At 35.0% G+C, this 14100-nt stretch overlaps 2 protein-coding genes across 2 annotated transcripts in view; one reads left to right on the top strand and one right to left on the bottom strand.

Annotated features, from left to right (window-relative positions):
- The window catches only part of FASTKD1 (FAST kinase domains 1), a 31547-nt gene extending 18980 nt beyond the window's left edge, over positions 1–12567 (top strand). The window contains exons 8-14 of the mRNA XM_007452621.1: positions 558–672; positions 6224–6352; positions 7785–7916; positions 8281–8394; positions 10881–11019; positions 11686–11800; positions 12332–12567. Coding sequence (XP_007452683.1) covers positions 558–672; positions 6224–6352; positions 7785–7916; positions 8281–8394; positions 10881–11019; positions 11686–11800; positions 12332–12433 — 846 coding nt within the window. The 3' untranslated portion in view covers positions 12434–12567. The remainder of the gene's footprint in view (positions 1–557; positions 673–6223; positions 6353–7784; positions 7917–8280; positions 8395–10880; positions 11020–11685; positions 11801–12331) is intronic.
- A 636-nt stretch (positions 12568–13203) lies between these two features.
- KLHL41 (kelch like family member 41) overlaps positions 13204–14100 on the bottom strand; it is a 16211-nt gene continuing 15314 nt past the window's right edge. Inside the window, exon 6 of the mRNA XM_007452620.1 lies at positions 13204–13574. Within this exon, the coding sequence (XP_007452682.1) occupies positions 13463–13574 (112 nt within the window). The 3' untranslated portion in view covers positions 13204–13462. The remainder of the gene's footprint in view (positions 13575–14100) is intronic.

Raw genomic sequence — 14100 nt, 5'->3', positions numbered from 1 at the left:
GTCACTTACAAAATCTATTATATAGATCAGGATATGGCTTTTACTTAGAAGACATTATTTCTAATAAGTGAAAATAAAAGTCTGTAGTGCCTGCCAGTTATTAAGTATTGGATGAATGAATAAAAAAAAGAAGGAAAGAAAGAAAAATGAATTATGATTATTATAAACTAAGAAACTTCCTTAATTACATTATATATTATGAGTCTATAAAATGTGCTGATATCATGGAAATTAGTGACACTATTTTCTTGTCATTTTAATGACTAAGGAATTCTGGAACAGGATTTTACACCAAACAAAATCAATCTGTAGCTTATCTGATTTATTTTTCCTGCATTAATATTTAGAGTTACTAGAAATTAGTGGTGGAATTAAATAAATTATAGCAAGGTAGAAAACTTAATAAACAGAATGATACATGTGTCATTTAACTGTGGGCATGTTCATTTAACTATAGGCATGTTAGATAAAGACTTCTGCTTAAGATAATAATTAGGCTAAATTTTGTTTTGTTTTGCTGAAGTTGAAGCAATAACTTTTTTGTTCTATTTTTACAGATTCATCCTTTTGCAATCCTTGCTATTATTCTTCCGTTCAGCGCCCTGAACTATGATCCACCTCAAAGGGATGAATTTTTCGGAACTTGCCTTCAACACCTTAATTCTTACTTAAGTAGGTATATTGTTTGGTAATACATTGATGAGGAGGTTGGAGGATACTGTTGCTGCTACTCTAATACATATTCCTTTTTAAAGGATAGTGATAATAGCCATGAATTTTATACCTTCAAAAAATATTTTGGATCCATTTTTTAAACTTTTTTATTATGAAAAATGTCAAACTTACATTAAAAAGTGAAAGAATTGGGGCTTCCCTGGTGGCGCAGTGGTTGAGAGTCCGCCTGCCGATGCAGGAGACACGGGTTCGTGACCCGGTCCGGGAAGATCCTACATGCCGCGGAGTGGCTGGGCCCGTGAGCCATGGCCACTGAGCCTGCGCATCTGGAGCCTGTGCTCCGCAACGGGAGAGGCCACAGCAGTGAGGGGCCCGCGTCCCACCAAAAAAAAAAAAAAAAGTGAAAGAATTGAACAAGTAGCACCTATAAACTCACTGGTTAGATTCAGTGGTTCACATTTTATCATATTTGCTTTACTGTTTGTTTCTCTTGCTCTCTTGTTTTTTTTCTAAGCCATTTCAAAGTAAGTTATAGGCACTGTGACTCTTTACCCCAATTGCTTAGGCATACCTCCTAAGAATAATGATCTCCTAAATCACCACAATCCTGTTAATCACACTTAAGAATATTAATAGTCCCCTAATACCTAATACACAGTCCATTTTTAAATCTCTCTCATTCTCAAAGTACCTTATTTAGAGTGGTTATTTTGGACCCAGGATTCAATCAAGGTTCACTCATTCCGTTATCTCTTTGGTATCTTATGGTCTAGAATATTCTCTGGTTTTTGTTTTTTTGTTGTTTGTTTTTTGCTCTGCATTGACTTAAGAGAAAGATTTTTTGTTATCTAAGTTTTCTTTTTTTAAAATTAAATTTATTTATTTTTTATTTATTTTTGGCTGTGTTGGGTCTTTGTTGCTGCGTGTGGGCTTTCTCTAGTTGTGGCGAGCAGGGGCTACTCTTAGTTGTGGTGCAGGGGCTTTAGTAGTTGCAGCATGTGGGCTCAGTAGTTGTGGCTCGTAGGCTTCAGTAGTTGTGGCATGTGAGCTCAGTAGTTGTGGCTCACGGGCTCTAGAGCACAGGCTCAGTAGTTGTGGTGCACGGGCTTAGTTGCTCCACGGCATGTGGGATCTTCCCGGACTAGGGCTTGAACCTGTGTCCCCTGCACTGTCAGGTGGATTCTTAACCACTGCTCCACCAGGGATGTCCCTAAGTTTTCAAATACACAGTAAAATTGAAAGAACAATGTAACAAACATCTGTATACTGTATACCCACAATGTAGCTTTTGAATAATGATCAACATTTTGCCACATTTGCTGTGTGTGTGTGTGTGTGTGTGTGTGTGTGTGTGTGTGTGTGTGTGTGTGTGTATGATGAACCACTTGAAGTGTCAGGTTATAAGGACATTCATCTATGTAAGCACAATACCAGTATCACACTTAAGAAGTGAACAAGTACCACCTTCTACCTACTCAGTCCATAATAAAACCTTCCCAATTGTCACCAAATTTTCTTTGATAAGTTTTTTAAAGAAACCAACATTGAGTTGTTATGTCACTTTTTCCTAATCTTTTTTTTTCTTGGTGTTTATTTTTTGCAATAGAAATTGGCCATTTATTGTGTGTTGTGCCACATTCTGCATTTGTCTGAGTGCTTGCTTTTAACTTGCTCCTCCATCTCCTGTGCTCCTAGTAAACTGGAAGTTAGTTATAGATGCTTGATTAGATTCAGATTAAACATTTTCAGCAAAAAATGCCTTTATGTGGTGCTGTATACCTGATATTTGTATCATTTCTGGAGACATATCACATTTGATTATTGTCAATTTTAAAACTTTGTTCATTTTTTAAATAGAAAATAAATATTTCTTAAGGTCCTATGCAGATGTTTATTAATTGTCAGAAAGGTTGCTGCTCTGGTACTGATTATTATATGTCTCTTTAAAAAGTCTAAATAGTGTTTCAGTGCCAGAAAAAAGTGGAGTAGAAATACTCCTTCCTACTGTTGGCCTTAGCAGAAGCAGTACGTGAGGGTAGTGGAGGAAGGAAATTATTTTTTTCTTTTCATTCTTTATTTTGGTCCTGAATTGTATTTCTTTCTGTTTGGCCTTAAAGAAAAAGGTTTTAATGCTGCTTCTCTTCTCAGACCCACATGTCTTATTTGTCAATATAGTGTGTTTTAGAAGTGAAATGTCTGGCTCAGTAGTTACTGCTTTTTCAGTCAACATTCACCAAGTACTTATTGTCAGGCAGTCTTTAGTCACTGGAGATATAGGAGAGAATAAAATCAGGTAGACTCTACCATCGTTGATTTTACTTTCTGATGGGGTGAAACTGGCATAGACAATAAACACATAAGGTGAAATGGTGATAAGTATTTAAGACCACTAGAGCAGGGTAGGTGTGTAGGATGGAGGATAGTGAGGTGGGCTGGATGGAGCGAGGAGGTGTCATTGACCATGGATTGAATGAAGTGAGACACCGGTCAGGATGATGTCTCAAAAATTTAAACAGAGCTTCCCTGGTGGTTCAGTGGTTGAGAGTCTGCCTGCCGATGCAGGGGACATGGGTTCGTGCCCCGGTCTGGGAAGATCCCACATGCTGCAGAGCGGCTGGGCCCGTGAGCCATGGTCGCTGAGCCTGCACGTCCGGAGCCTGTGCTCCGCAACGGGAGAGGCCACAAGAGTGAGAGGCCCACATACTGCAAAAAAAAAAAAATCTAAACAATCATTATCAAAAAATCTAGAAACAATAAATGCCAGGGAGGGTGTGGAGAAAAGGGAACCCTCCTGCACTGTTGGTGTGAGTGTAAATTGATATAGCCACTATGGAGAACACTATGGAGGTTCCTTGAAAAACTAAACATAGAACTACCATATGACCCAGCAATCCCACTACTGGGCATATACCCCGAGAAAACCATAATTCAAAAAGAGTCATGTACCAAAATGTTCATTGCAGCACTATTTACAGTAGCCAGGACATGGAAGCAATCTAAATGTCCATCGACAGAAGAATGGATAAAGAAGATGTTACACATATATACAATGGAGTATTACTCAGCCATAAAAAGGAATGAAATTGAATTATCTGTAGTGAAGTGGATGGACCTAGAGTCTGTCATACAGAGTGAAGTAAGTCAGAAAGAGAAAAACAAATACCGTACGCTAATGCATATATATGGAATTTTAAAAAGCGGTACTGATGAACCTAGTGGCAGGGCAGAAATAAAGGCGCAGATGCAGAGAATGGACTTGAGGGCACGGGGGGTTAGGGGAGGCTAGGACATAGTGAGAGAGCAGCATTGACATGTATACACTATCAAATGTAAGATAGATAGCTAGTGGGAAGCTGCTGCATCACGCAGCGCGATCAGCTTGGTGCTTTGTGATGACCTAGAGGGGTGGGATAGGGAAGGTGGGAGGGAAGCTCAAGAGGGAGGGGATATGGGGATATATGTATACATATGGTTGATTCACTTTGTTGTACAGCAGAAACTAACACAACATTGTAAAGCAATTATACTCCAGTAAATATGTGGCAAAAAAAAAGAGGGTGACTCGTGTCCATAGGTGGGAAGAGAATCCCAGGGTAAAGAAAAGCAAGTGCAAAAGACCCTGAGGTGAGAACATGCTTGGTTTCTTTCGGGAACAGCAGATTCAGTGTGGCAGTAGTGGAATGCGGGAGACTTGAGTTGGTAGGAGAAGAGGTTGGAGAGACAGCCAGAGACCAGCTTCCGCAGAGCTTTTTGCTGTGCCTGGAGAGTAAGAAATTCCTATTCTGTCATCCAAGCAACAAATACTTACCTGGGAGCTTCCATGTCCAGCATAAGGTGTTAGGCTCTATATTAGGGCAGGAATTATGTTTCTCTAGGCTTGTAGACCTCTAGTTAGGCTGTGTGAGACCAGTATAAATATATTAATTATGTCAGTATGATGCTCATGGGCTTTGCTACATTTTTGTGGGGTCTGTATGCTAGATAGTGTCTAACCATGTCTATTTTTGTGTGTCTCTAATAGACAAAATGGGACTGATATGTATGTGTTTATTCATGTATGGGTGTATACATGTGTGGCATTCATATATACCCCCTTTTAGTAATACAACTATATATAGAAAGATGAGACTTGAAACTGAAAGATGAGACTTTGAATGTGCTCTCCTGGTTGTTCAGTTGTGTGTCAACAATCAGAAGGAAATGAAAATACATTCTTTTTTTTTTTCTTCAAATAAAGGATATAAGAGATGAGAGTTTGAGAAGTACAGCTTTGATTTTTTTTTTAAGACTTACTGGGAAAATGTTTGGAAAATTCTTGGAGACCTGTATAAGCAAAATTCTAGTGGAATAATACTTTTCTTTATTTTGAATAAACATTAATTTTGACAGATCAGTTTTGCTGGTGGAGATCATCGCTATTAACCTTGTTTGTGACTTGATCTTGCTTTATTAAATAAACTCAGCAAAACATTGAAAAGATTTAACATCTTTTTTTGTCCTTTGTAAGAACATTGCTGCTAATGGCACATTTTAGAGGACCCCTTTCCTCTCATCAGAAATGTCTCTTGGGAGAGAAAGACAAATACCATGATATCACTTATATGTGGAATCTAAAATATGATACAAATGAACTTATTGACTAAATGGAAACAGACTCACAACATAGAAAACAAACTTATGGTTACCAAAGGGGAAAGGGGGTGGGGGAGGGATAAATTAGGAGTTTAGGATTAGCAGATACAAACAATTGATACTATATGTAAAGTAGATATACAAGTTCGTACTGTATACCACAGGGAACTATATTCAATGTCCTGTAATAAACCATAATGGAAAGGAGTATGAAAAAGATAATATATATATGTATATGGGTCTGAGAGCCCTAGAGAGTAGCACAAGACCGTGGTGCAGACTCCGGAGCTGGACTCTCCAAGTTAAATCTCACCCTCCACATGCTAACCATGTGACTTGGGGCAAGTCATTAAACTTCTCTGTGCTTCAGTACACTCAGTTTATAAAACGTAGATAATAATCATTCCTACTTTACACTGAAGTGAGGTTTAAATGAGTTAATATTTGTAAAGTGCTTAGAAAGATTCTGCACACATTCTGAGCGATATTATCAGTATATAGAGACTGGGATCACTTATTTTTACATACTCCACTGACCCTTTGTTTTCAATCTTTCTCTTTTCAAGGCAATTTTAAAGACTTTTAATGGAAGTATAATAATAACACAGAAATGTGTACATATCCTTAGTATATATATAGTATGTGAATTTATACAAATTGAATCAGCCAAGGAATCAGTACCCAGATCAAGAAATAGAATATTAGCATAGTACCCTTCTCCCCGGCCCTCATTCCCATTCTTCACCCACCCAGAGGTAACCACTTTACCACTATCTGGACTTGTGACAGTATAGATTAATTTTGTCAAGGTTGTGTTTGTATTATTTTTTTAAAACCTGGTTTTACCTGAATAAAGTATATATTACATATATGTAAAGCAGCTGTACATTTTAATTTTTTTTTAATCTTGTTCTAGGTATATTGGATCCTCTCAAGTTAGTGTTTCTTGGTTACTCTTTGGCCACACGTGAATATTTTTCAGAAGATCTACTAAAGGCAATTTTTAACATCAGATTCTTAGCCAAATTAGATTCTCAACTTGAACGTATGTATATATATATATATTTTTTTATTGTTTAGGAGTATTTTATTCATGTGGGTGATAAATATATGATTTTTCTTTATAATTATGTGTTAAACTATACATATAGATTTTATGCATTTTTTCTGTATGTAAATTTCATAAGTTAAAAAAAGTTAAAAATAATGTGATAAGATACATAAAAACACTTTTAAAGAAAAACTGCTATATACTTGTTAAACATTATTATTAAAAAACAATAAACTTTTTGCTTTACAACAAGCAAGCGTAATGTATTTTTTACTTTAATAAATTATCACTTGTATTTTATATCCAAGTTTCAGCTCTACCTACATACTAAAGCATTTAAATGTTAATACTGGGGTTTTTTTCTGTTTATGAAAGTATTTCCTGATTATTGTAGAAAATTTAGATTATAGAACAGTATAAAATAGAAAATAAAAGATTATTCATAATCTTACCACCAAGTGAAACTACCACTTTTAATGTTTTGGAGTATTTCTTTTCTGTCTCCTGCCCTTATATGTATGTTTATATACCTATATATATTTTAAAACAAAATTTGAATTATACATATGTTCACTTTTGTCTGTTGCTTTTGTCATTGAACTATATTTTGAACAATTTTCCATGCCATTAAATATTTTTGATGTCATGATTTTTTAGTCTATAGACTCTGCCATTATAAGGAAGTAATAAAATTTGTTAGCATGTAGGTTGTTTCCAATTCATTACGATAAATAATGATTATTATACATGAGTCATTGCCCTCATCTTTGTTTCCTTAGGATAGATTGCTAAATGTGGAATATTAGGTCAATGAATATTCTTTAGTAGTATTTTTTTTAATTAGTTTTTTTGTTTTTATTTATTTTATTTATTTATTTTTGGCTGCTTTGGTTCTTCGTTGTTGTGTGCGCTTTCTCTAGTTGCGATGAGCAGGGCTATTGTTCGTTGCGGTGCGCGGGCTTCTTATTGCATTGGCTTCTCTTGTTGCGGAGCATGGGCTCTAGGCACACGGGCTTCAGTAGTTGTGGCACTGGGCTCAGTAGTTGTGGTTTGTGGGCTCTAGAGCGCAGGCTCAGTTGTTGTGGCACATGGACTTAGTTGCTCCGTGGCATGTGGGATCTTCCCAGACCAGGGCTCGAACCCATGTGCCCTTCATTGGCAGGCGGATTCTTAACCACTGCGCCACCAGGGGAGCCCCTAAGATGTAGTTTTAATATTCATAATTAGTGAAAAACATAGGTGTTTGTCCTAATCATCCCACTGAATGTAATAATTTAAAAATATAAAGCATGTGTATGCAAATGAAATGATTTTGTAATATGAGAATAAAAGTTACAACCATTATGGGGATAAATGAATGTGAAAAATGAATCGTCTTTGCTAAGTTCAAGCTATCAAAGTCTATTAATGTTTTTTTTAATTTCAGTTTTATGTTCATCTCTAAATATGAAGGTCCAATTTCGTCTTATGGAATTAAATAGAGCAGTCTGCTTGGAATGTCCTGAATATCAGATTCCATGGTTTCATGACCGCTTCTGTCAACAGCAGTATAAAAAAGGTTTGAATTTTGTTTGGGTCAGAAGTAAAGCTTAATTCTAAAGTACATTATTAGGTAGTGCACTGTTTTTATTGTTAAACCTAACCATGACACCAGAGTTCCCAAGAGTGCCATAACTTGTTTAATGGAACCATTTTGTAGAGAAATTTGTGTTGTAAGTATTTCTTAATATTTAGGACACTAAACCTCTTTTGGTAGAGAGCCAAAGAACTTGTGCTGAATTTAGTGTTATTGCAGGTGGTATTACAATACATGGAAACTCTTGCTGGAAATATTCATCTATTTTTCAGTTTGTAAATATGGGATGATTTTCATTCAAAAGCTGATTATTTTAAGTGAACTAATTATTTTTATTTTCCTGAAGATTTTGGCAGTATGAATGGAGCACAACAACAGATTTATAAAATGTTAGCAGAGGTACTAGGAGGAATCAATTTTGTAAAAGCCTCTGTTCTTACACCTTATTACTACACAATAGGTAAGTCTTTGGTAGGTTATTAGCTACTTTCAGAAAGCCAAACTAAACAGAATCATCTCATCAATTGGAATTTTAGAACTTTTAAAAAAATTCTTTCGTTATCTTGGAAATTTTCAGGAAATTCCCTGGTGATCCAGTGGTTAGGACTCTGCACTTCCACTGAAGGGGGTATGGCTTCAATCCCTGGTTGGGGAACTAGGATTATTATATCCCAGGCCCATTGTATTGCCAACTCATATTTGTACCTCGTGTTGTCAAGAGGCTTATTTTTATGTGAAAATATATATAGATCATTAAAAATAAGATTTAATTGGTAATATTTTATATAAGGATATGGTATAATTAAGACAATACAGTAGTATGATTAAGAACTAAGGATTGGAAGAAAACACTCATTTATGTGATACGTAATACATGCTTATAGAAAAACCAGAAAGGACAGATAACAAAAAGGAAAATCACCCATGATACAAACACTCTTTACTTTTGGTGTCTATGTTTCTCCTTCTGACTTTTTTTTTCATTTTTAATGACATTTGTTGTTTTCTTTCTAATTTTACAAGCAATACATGTTCATGTGTGCAATATGTACTTTAAAAAGTTCTGACTTTTTAAAAACCAAAATGGCTTATTTTATAGTGTTTTTAACTTTGTTTATATGTTGTGAATATTTTTCTATGCCAACGAATATAATTATACATTATTTTTAGTGACTGCATAATTCATTGAATGACTATGCTGTGATTTATTAAGGTTTTTTGCTGGTATGTGCATCTTTCAAACAATGCTGTAATTTCATATGACAACAACAGTAATTTGATAGATACACTTACATATTATTATGTTACATATTAATTATGTGTTAGATATTATTATGTGTTTTATATATAATAAACTTATTATGTCCCTATAAGTTTTGCAAATTATTCTATTTTATAGATAAGGAAACTGAGGCCCACAGACATTGTTGTTTGCCCAAGGTTATGTAGCTGGCAGATGGCAAAGCCAGGATGACCTAGGCATTCTAGCTCCAGAATTCATTTTCTTTATGAGAAAAGTATATTTCATGTTCGATAATTAACTTGAAGGTGCTTCAGTGCCCCAGTGTCCCTTATATATAAAGAATAGGTAATTAAACCTACTCTTTCTTCCTTTTCATTCATTGTTTCTTTTTTCATTTTTCTTGGTTTAAATACATTTTTATGATTGTTTTTATTATGGAAAAATTTCATACATATTTAATAATAGAATTGTATAATGAACCCTCATCCAGCATTAAAAATTATTAATACTCACTAACCAGAGTCCCACCTGATCTTTTTCAAGCAAATCACAGATAATATATCATTTTAGAATGTATATCTAAAAGGATATATAACCACAGTGCCATCATTTTCACCTCTACAACTATTCATAATAATTTCTTAATATTATATAGCTTGTCAACGTTCAAGTGTCTCAATTATCTTTTATATGTTTTATTTTACTGTTTGTTGGACTTTTCCAGTTGAAACCCTGTGGTATCATTCAACATGCTCCTGCATCCCCTATTTTTTCTGTAAACCAGTAGTTAGATATAGAGGCTTGATTAGATTCAGCTTAGTTTGGGAGTGGCAGTGGTCATTTTTTTGGCCAGCTTTTTCGTAGGTCGTATGTGCTTCTTACTGCACTTTATCAGAAGACATACAATTATGGTTGTCCCCTTTTTATTATATTAAGATTCATCAATGTGTTTATATGTTGTCAGCTTATCTGTTAGGAAGCTTTCCCATCAGCTTTTCACCTACTGATTTTAGCAGCCATTAAAATTATTGTCTAAATGCATTATTCATCAAGGGTGGAAAAGTAGTGATATTCTACATCTGTCATTCTGCATTTATTAGTTGGAATTTGTCTAAAAAGAACTTTCCTATGTCAACTGTTTAGTTACCCTATGTACAGTTCATACAGGAAAGACAGGATACATGCTTCAATCTTTGTCTTTACTAATTTTCAGATGAGTTGGTTTAGCTTCCTCCAATTGTGACCAAGAGATTTAAGGGGATTAAAATAAAACTGTAATGTGATTTGGCTTAGTGCAGTGCTAAATATAGCCCCCATGCTAAATAATAGTTTAGTAATACTTGCTGGTTGATTTTTATTCATTGATTTTCAAAGAGAGGTGATCTTGGACTAGATCATATATATAAAATAAGCTGGATAAGGACTTCCCTGGCGGTCCATTGGTTAAGACTCCGAGCTTCCACTGCAGGGGGCACAGGTTCAATCCCTGGTCAGGGAACTAAGAGCCTGCATGCTGCATGATGTGGCCAAAATAAATAAATAAATAAATGAAATAAGTTGGATAATTAGGGAGGTACCTCATTCTTCATGTTTGTGAGTGTGTGTGTTTTTATATACACGTATAAATATTTAAAATATATCTTAAAATTTTACCTATAAGAATTTACCTAATTCATATTGTTGGTTCCTGTACTTTCTTATAGATTTTGAGTGTATCTTGGATAAAAGGAAAAAACCTATTCCGTATGGAAGCCATAATACAACTTTGGGAAAACTACCAAAAATACACTATGAATTAAATACTCAAATAGCTGGATCAAGACTGCCACCGGGAGCTGAAAAGTACCTTTCTTTCAGATCTGAAACCTTAGTTTCATATTTTGTTATCTAAATGTTAAATTTGGCACGATTTAATGAACTCAGCTATCAAGGATTATTTATAGTAGAATCTGCTCCTCATGTATCTCATGCATGCTACCCACATACCTTCGCTTTTCTTGTGCTTTCTGCTTTAATCTCCATCCTTCATTGTCCAAAGCCTAGCAGTATCTAAAGCACTAACCTTCAAGTTGTCCTCAGTGGAAATAAATAGTGTCTTCTTCTTTGGACCTCCCATGCCTCTCTACTTTTCGGATAGCACATAGCTGCTTCCTACACTGCATTACAGTTACTTACTATGTATCATATGTTCTTTGTTAGACTATAAAGTGTGTCCTTTTATTTTTGTATCCCTCACAGTGCCTTACATATGGTAGGTGCATAATAAATATGTATTGGACAAAGAAACAAATAGATGAAAGCATGCATATACTTACTATAATTTGGTTTAATTCTAATGAATTGGATTACTTGTCATTAATTACTAATTTAAGTAGAAAAATAACGTAGTATACTCATTTATTCATTTGGCGGTTTTTAGTTTATAAAGATGCACCCTTGTTCCTGAAAGGCTTATAATTTTTCAGTTTCTCAATTTCAGAAGTAAATATTTATTTTCATCTTATGTAGGGTTGCTTTGGAATTTTTGGATTCGAGAGCATTTTGTAGAAACATCCCTCATTTAAAAGGAAAATCTGCTATGAAAAAACGACACTTGGAAATTTTGGGCTATCATGTAATTCAGGTATGAAATACTTATGTAATTCAGCCTTTAAAAAACCCAGAGACACTGGCTTTACATGTGTCCCCTTTTAAGGTGAAAGTTGTAGAATTACCTTTTTGTTTTAATATTATAAAAAAGCTATATTAAAATCTCTCTGAAATAGAACACCCTCTTTTTTTAAGAATAGTAAATAAAAATAATTTTTAAAATTGTCTCTAGAAGATCTCTTGGTTTTTATATTCATCTTACAATAAAGAAAGGCACTATGGAGATGGATGGAGTTATAAGAGAAAAAGGCTAGTGTATAAATATAAGAAAGGCACATGGGAAAAAATGTCGATCGTTGGTATTGTAGGAACAGGAGGATGAAAGGAGCTGTGAAGCAGGAAAGGGTCTTCCAGGTGTTGTCAAGAAGAAGGCAACCTTCCAAATAGGGTTCAAAGGCTATGCTTATGTAAACTAATGTCTTCGGGTTCCTATAGCTCTTCTCAGTATTCTTAGAGGTCTTCCCTGATGTTTTTTGTTGCTGCAACTACATTACTTATTTTACAGATCCCTCATTTTGAATGGAACTCTATGGCACTGTCAACAAAGAGTGCTCGAATGGAGTACCTGAGAGAACGGATATTTGGAGAAGGCAAATCATCATCATAGTTTTTACTGAAAATTAGTTATCATGGTGTGTCATATTTGGACTTATTTTAATTAAGTGGCTTGATTAAATTAAAAAATAATGTAGAATTGATTTCTAGGTCAATTAATGCCTATTAAAATAAACAGACATTTTACAGTGGACTACTTTCTCTACTATCTAGTTGGGAAATTGTTAAAATTCTTAATATAAAAGACATGTAGCTTTTAAGAAACTTAAGTAGTTTACCGTTCATTCTTTGAGTGCATACTATGTGGCAGGAACTATATTATTTTTAAATTTTTTTAAATTTAAATAGACCCATTTATTATACTCCTTAAATAGCAATTCCAAAGTTTTCTTACAGCATATAATCTTTTATATAATGCATAGGATTCTTGTTATATCTTGAAGCATGAGGAAAGGTTTTTGCTATTTTAAACATTTTTAGAAAATGCAGATGTACATATTTCATTCTCCAATTTCATTTGTAATAGAAAACAAGTGTAAAGTTACCTCAACAATGCAAATGAAAGGATTAGTACACTCAGATTTAGGAAGCTTCTTTTTTGTTTTATTTTTTGCGATACACGGGCCTCTCACTGTTGTGGCCTCTCCTGTCGCGCAGCACAGGCTCCGGACGCGCAGGCTCAGCGGCCATGGCTCACGGGCCCAGCCGCTCCGCGGCATATGGGATCCTCCCAGACCGGGGCACGAACCCGCATCCCCTGCATCGGCAGGCAGACTCTCAACCACTGCGCCACCAGGGAAGCCCTAGGAAGCTTCTTTACAGTTGATTGAGACAGATTAACAAAAGGAATAATGTGTTCAATTTAAGATTTAATTTCTTAGAAAATGGTTTTAAGCTCTGATCATTACATTGAAGATTCAATAACTTTGAGGTTTTGATTCCCATTGCTAATCTCTTGGACAATAACATAGTGAATAATTTCTACATGAATCTCTGTATAGCCTTTTTAAAAACAATAAATTAAAGCCCTATTATCCAAACAGACCACCTCCCTATCTATTATGGTTTTTCACTTTCTTGTTTATAGCTTAGACAGTCTGAAGAGATTTAACCGTGTTGCTAGGCAACTAGCTCCTGAAGCATAACGTATTTCTTTCAACATTCCAGCCCATTCTTTTTTATCATCTTCATACCTGGTGGAGAAAAAGAAAGCAATCAGTAAGTTGTTTTTAAGTAGATAGTTCTATAGATTTCCCTGTGTTGAATATACAAATGTTCTCCGAGAAAACCCTACTGGCTCTTACCCAGAGGAGGATGCATCTGACTGGTAGACTAACAAACATTTGAATTCCTCCAAAAGTACGCATTCTCTGAGGTGAAGCCTTTCTCACCTTCCTCAAGCAGTTTGTTGTTTTCTCTTCATTTCTCACAGTGTCCTTTGTAAGATATCCATTATAACAATTATCCTTCTATTTTAATTTTTTCCCCTATATTTATGTCCTCAACAAGCTCAAAAGTACATATATCTTATTCACATTGCTATCTTCCCTCCTCCAGAAGCTATCAATACTTGGCACACAGGAAATACTCCCAAATCATTCTATAAGGAGTGAGTGAGATTTAAAATAATTTTAAAATTAGCTGATGCCTATCTGACTTACATCAATGGTCCAAATTTAACAGCTGTACAGCTGTACTGTGCACTGAGTGATTTTTATG

Source organism: Lipotes vexillifer, unplaced genomic scaffold (genome assembly GCF_000442215.2).
Source record: "Lipotes vexillifer unplaced genomic scaffold, Lipotes_vexillifer_v1.1 scaffold454, whole genome shotgun sequence".
Lineage (NCBI taxonomy): Eukaryota > Metazoa > Chordata > Mammalia > Artiodactyla > Lipotidae > Lipotes > Lipotes vexillifer.
The sequence above is the reverse complement of the archived record's forward strand: the minus strand, read 5'-3'. Positions and strand labels throughout refer to the sequence as shown.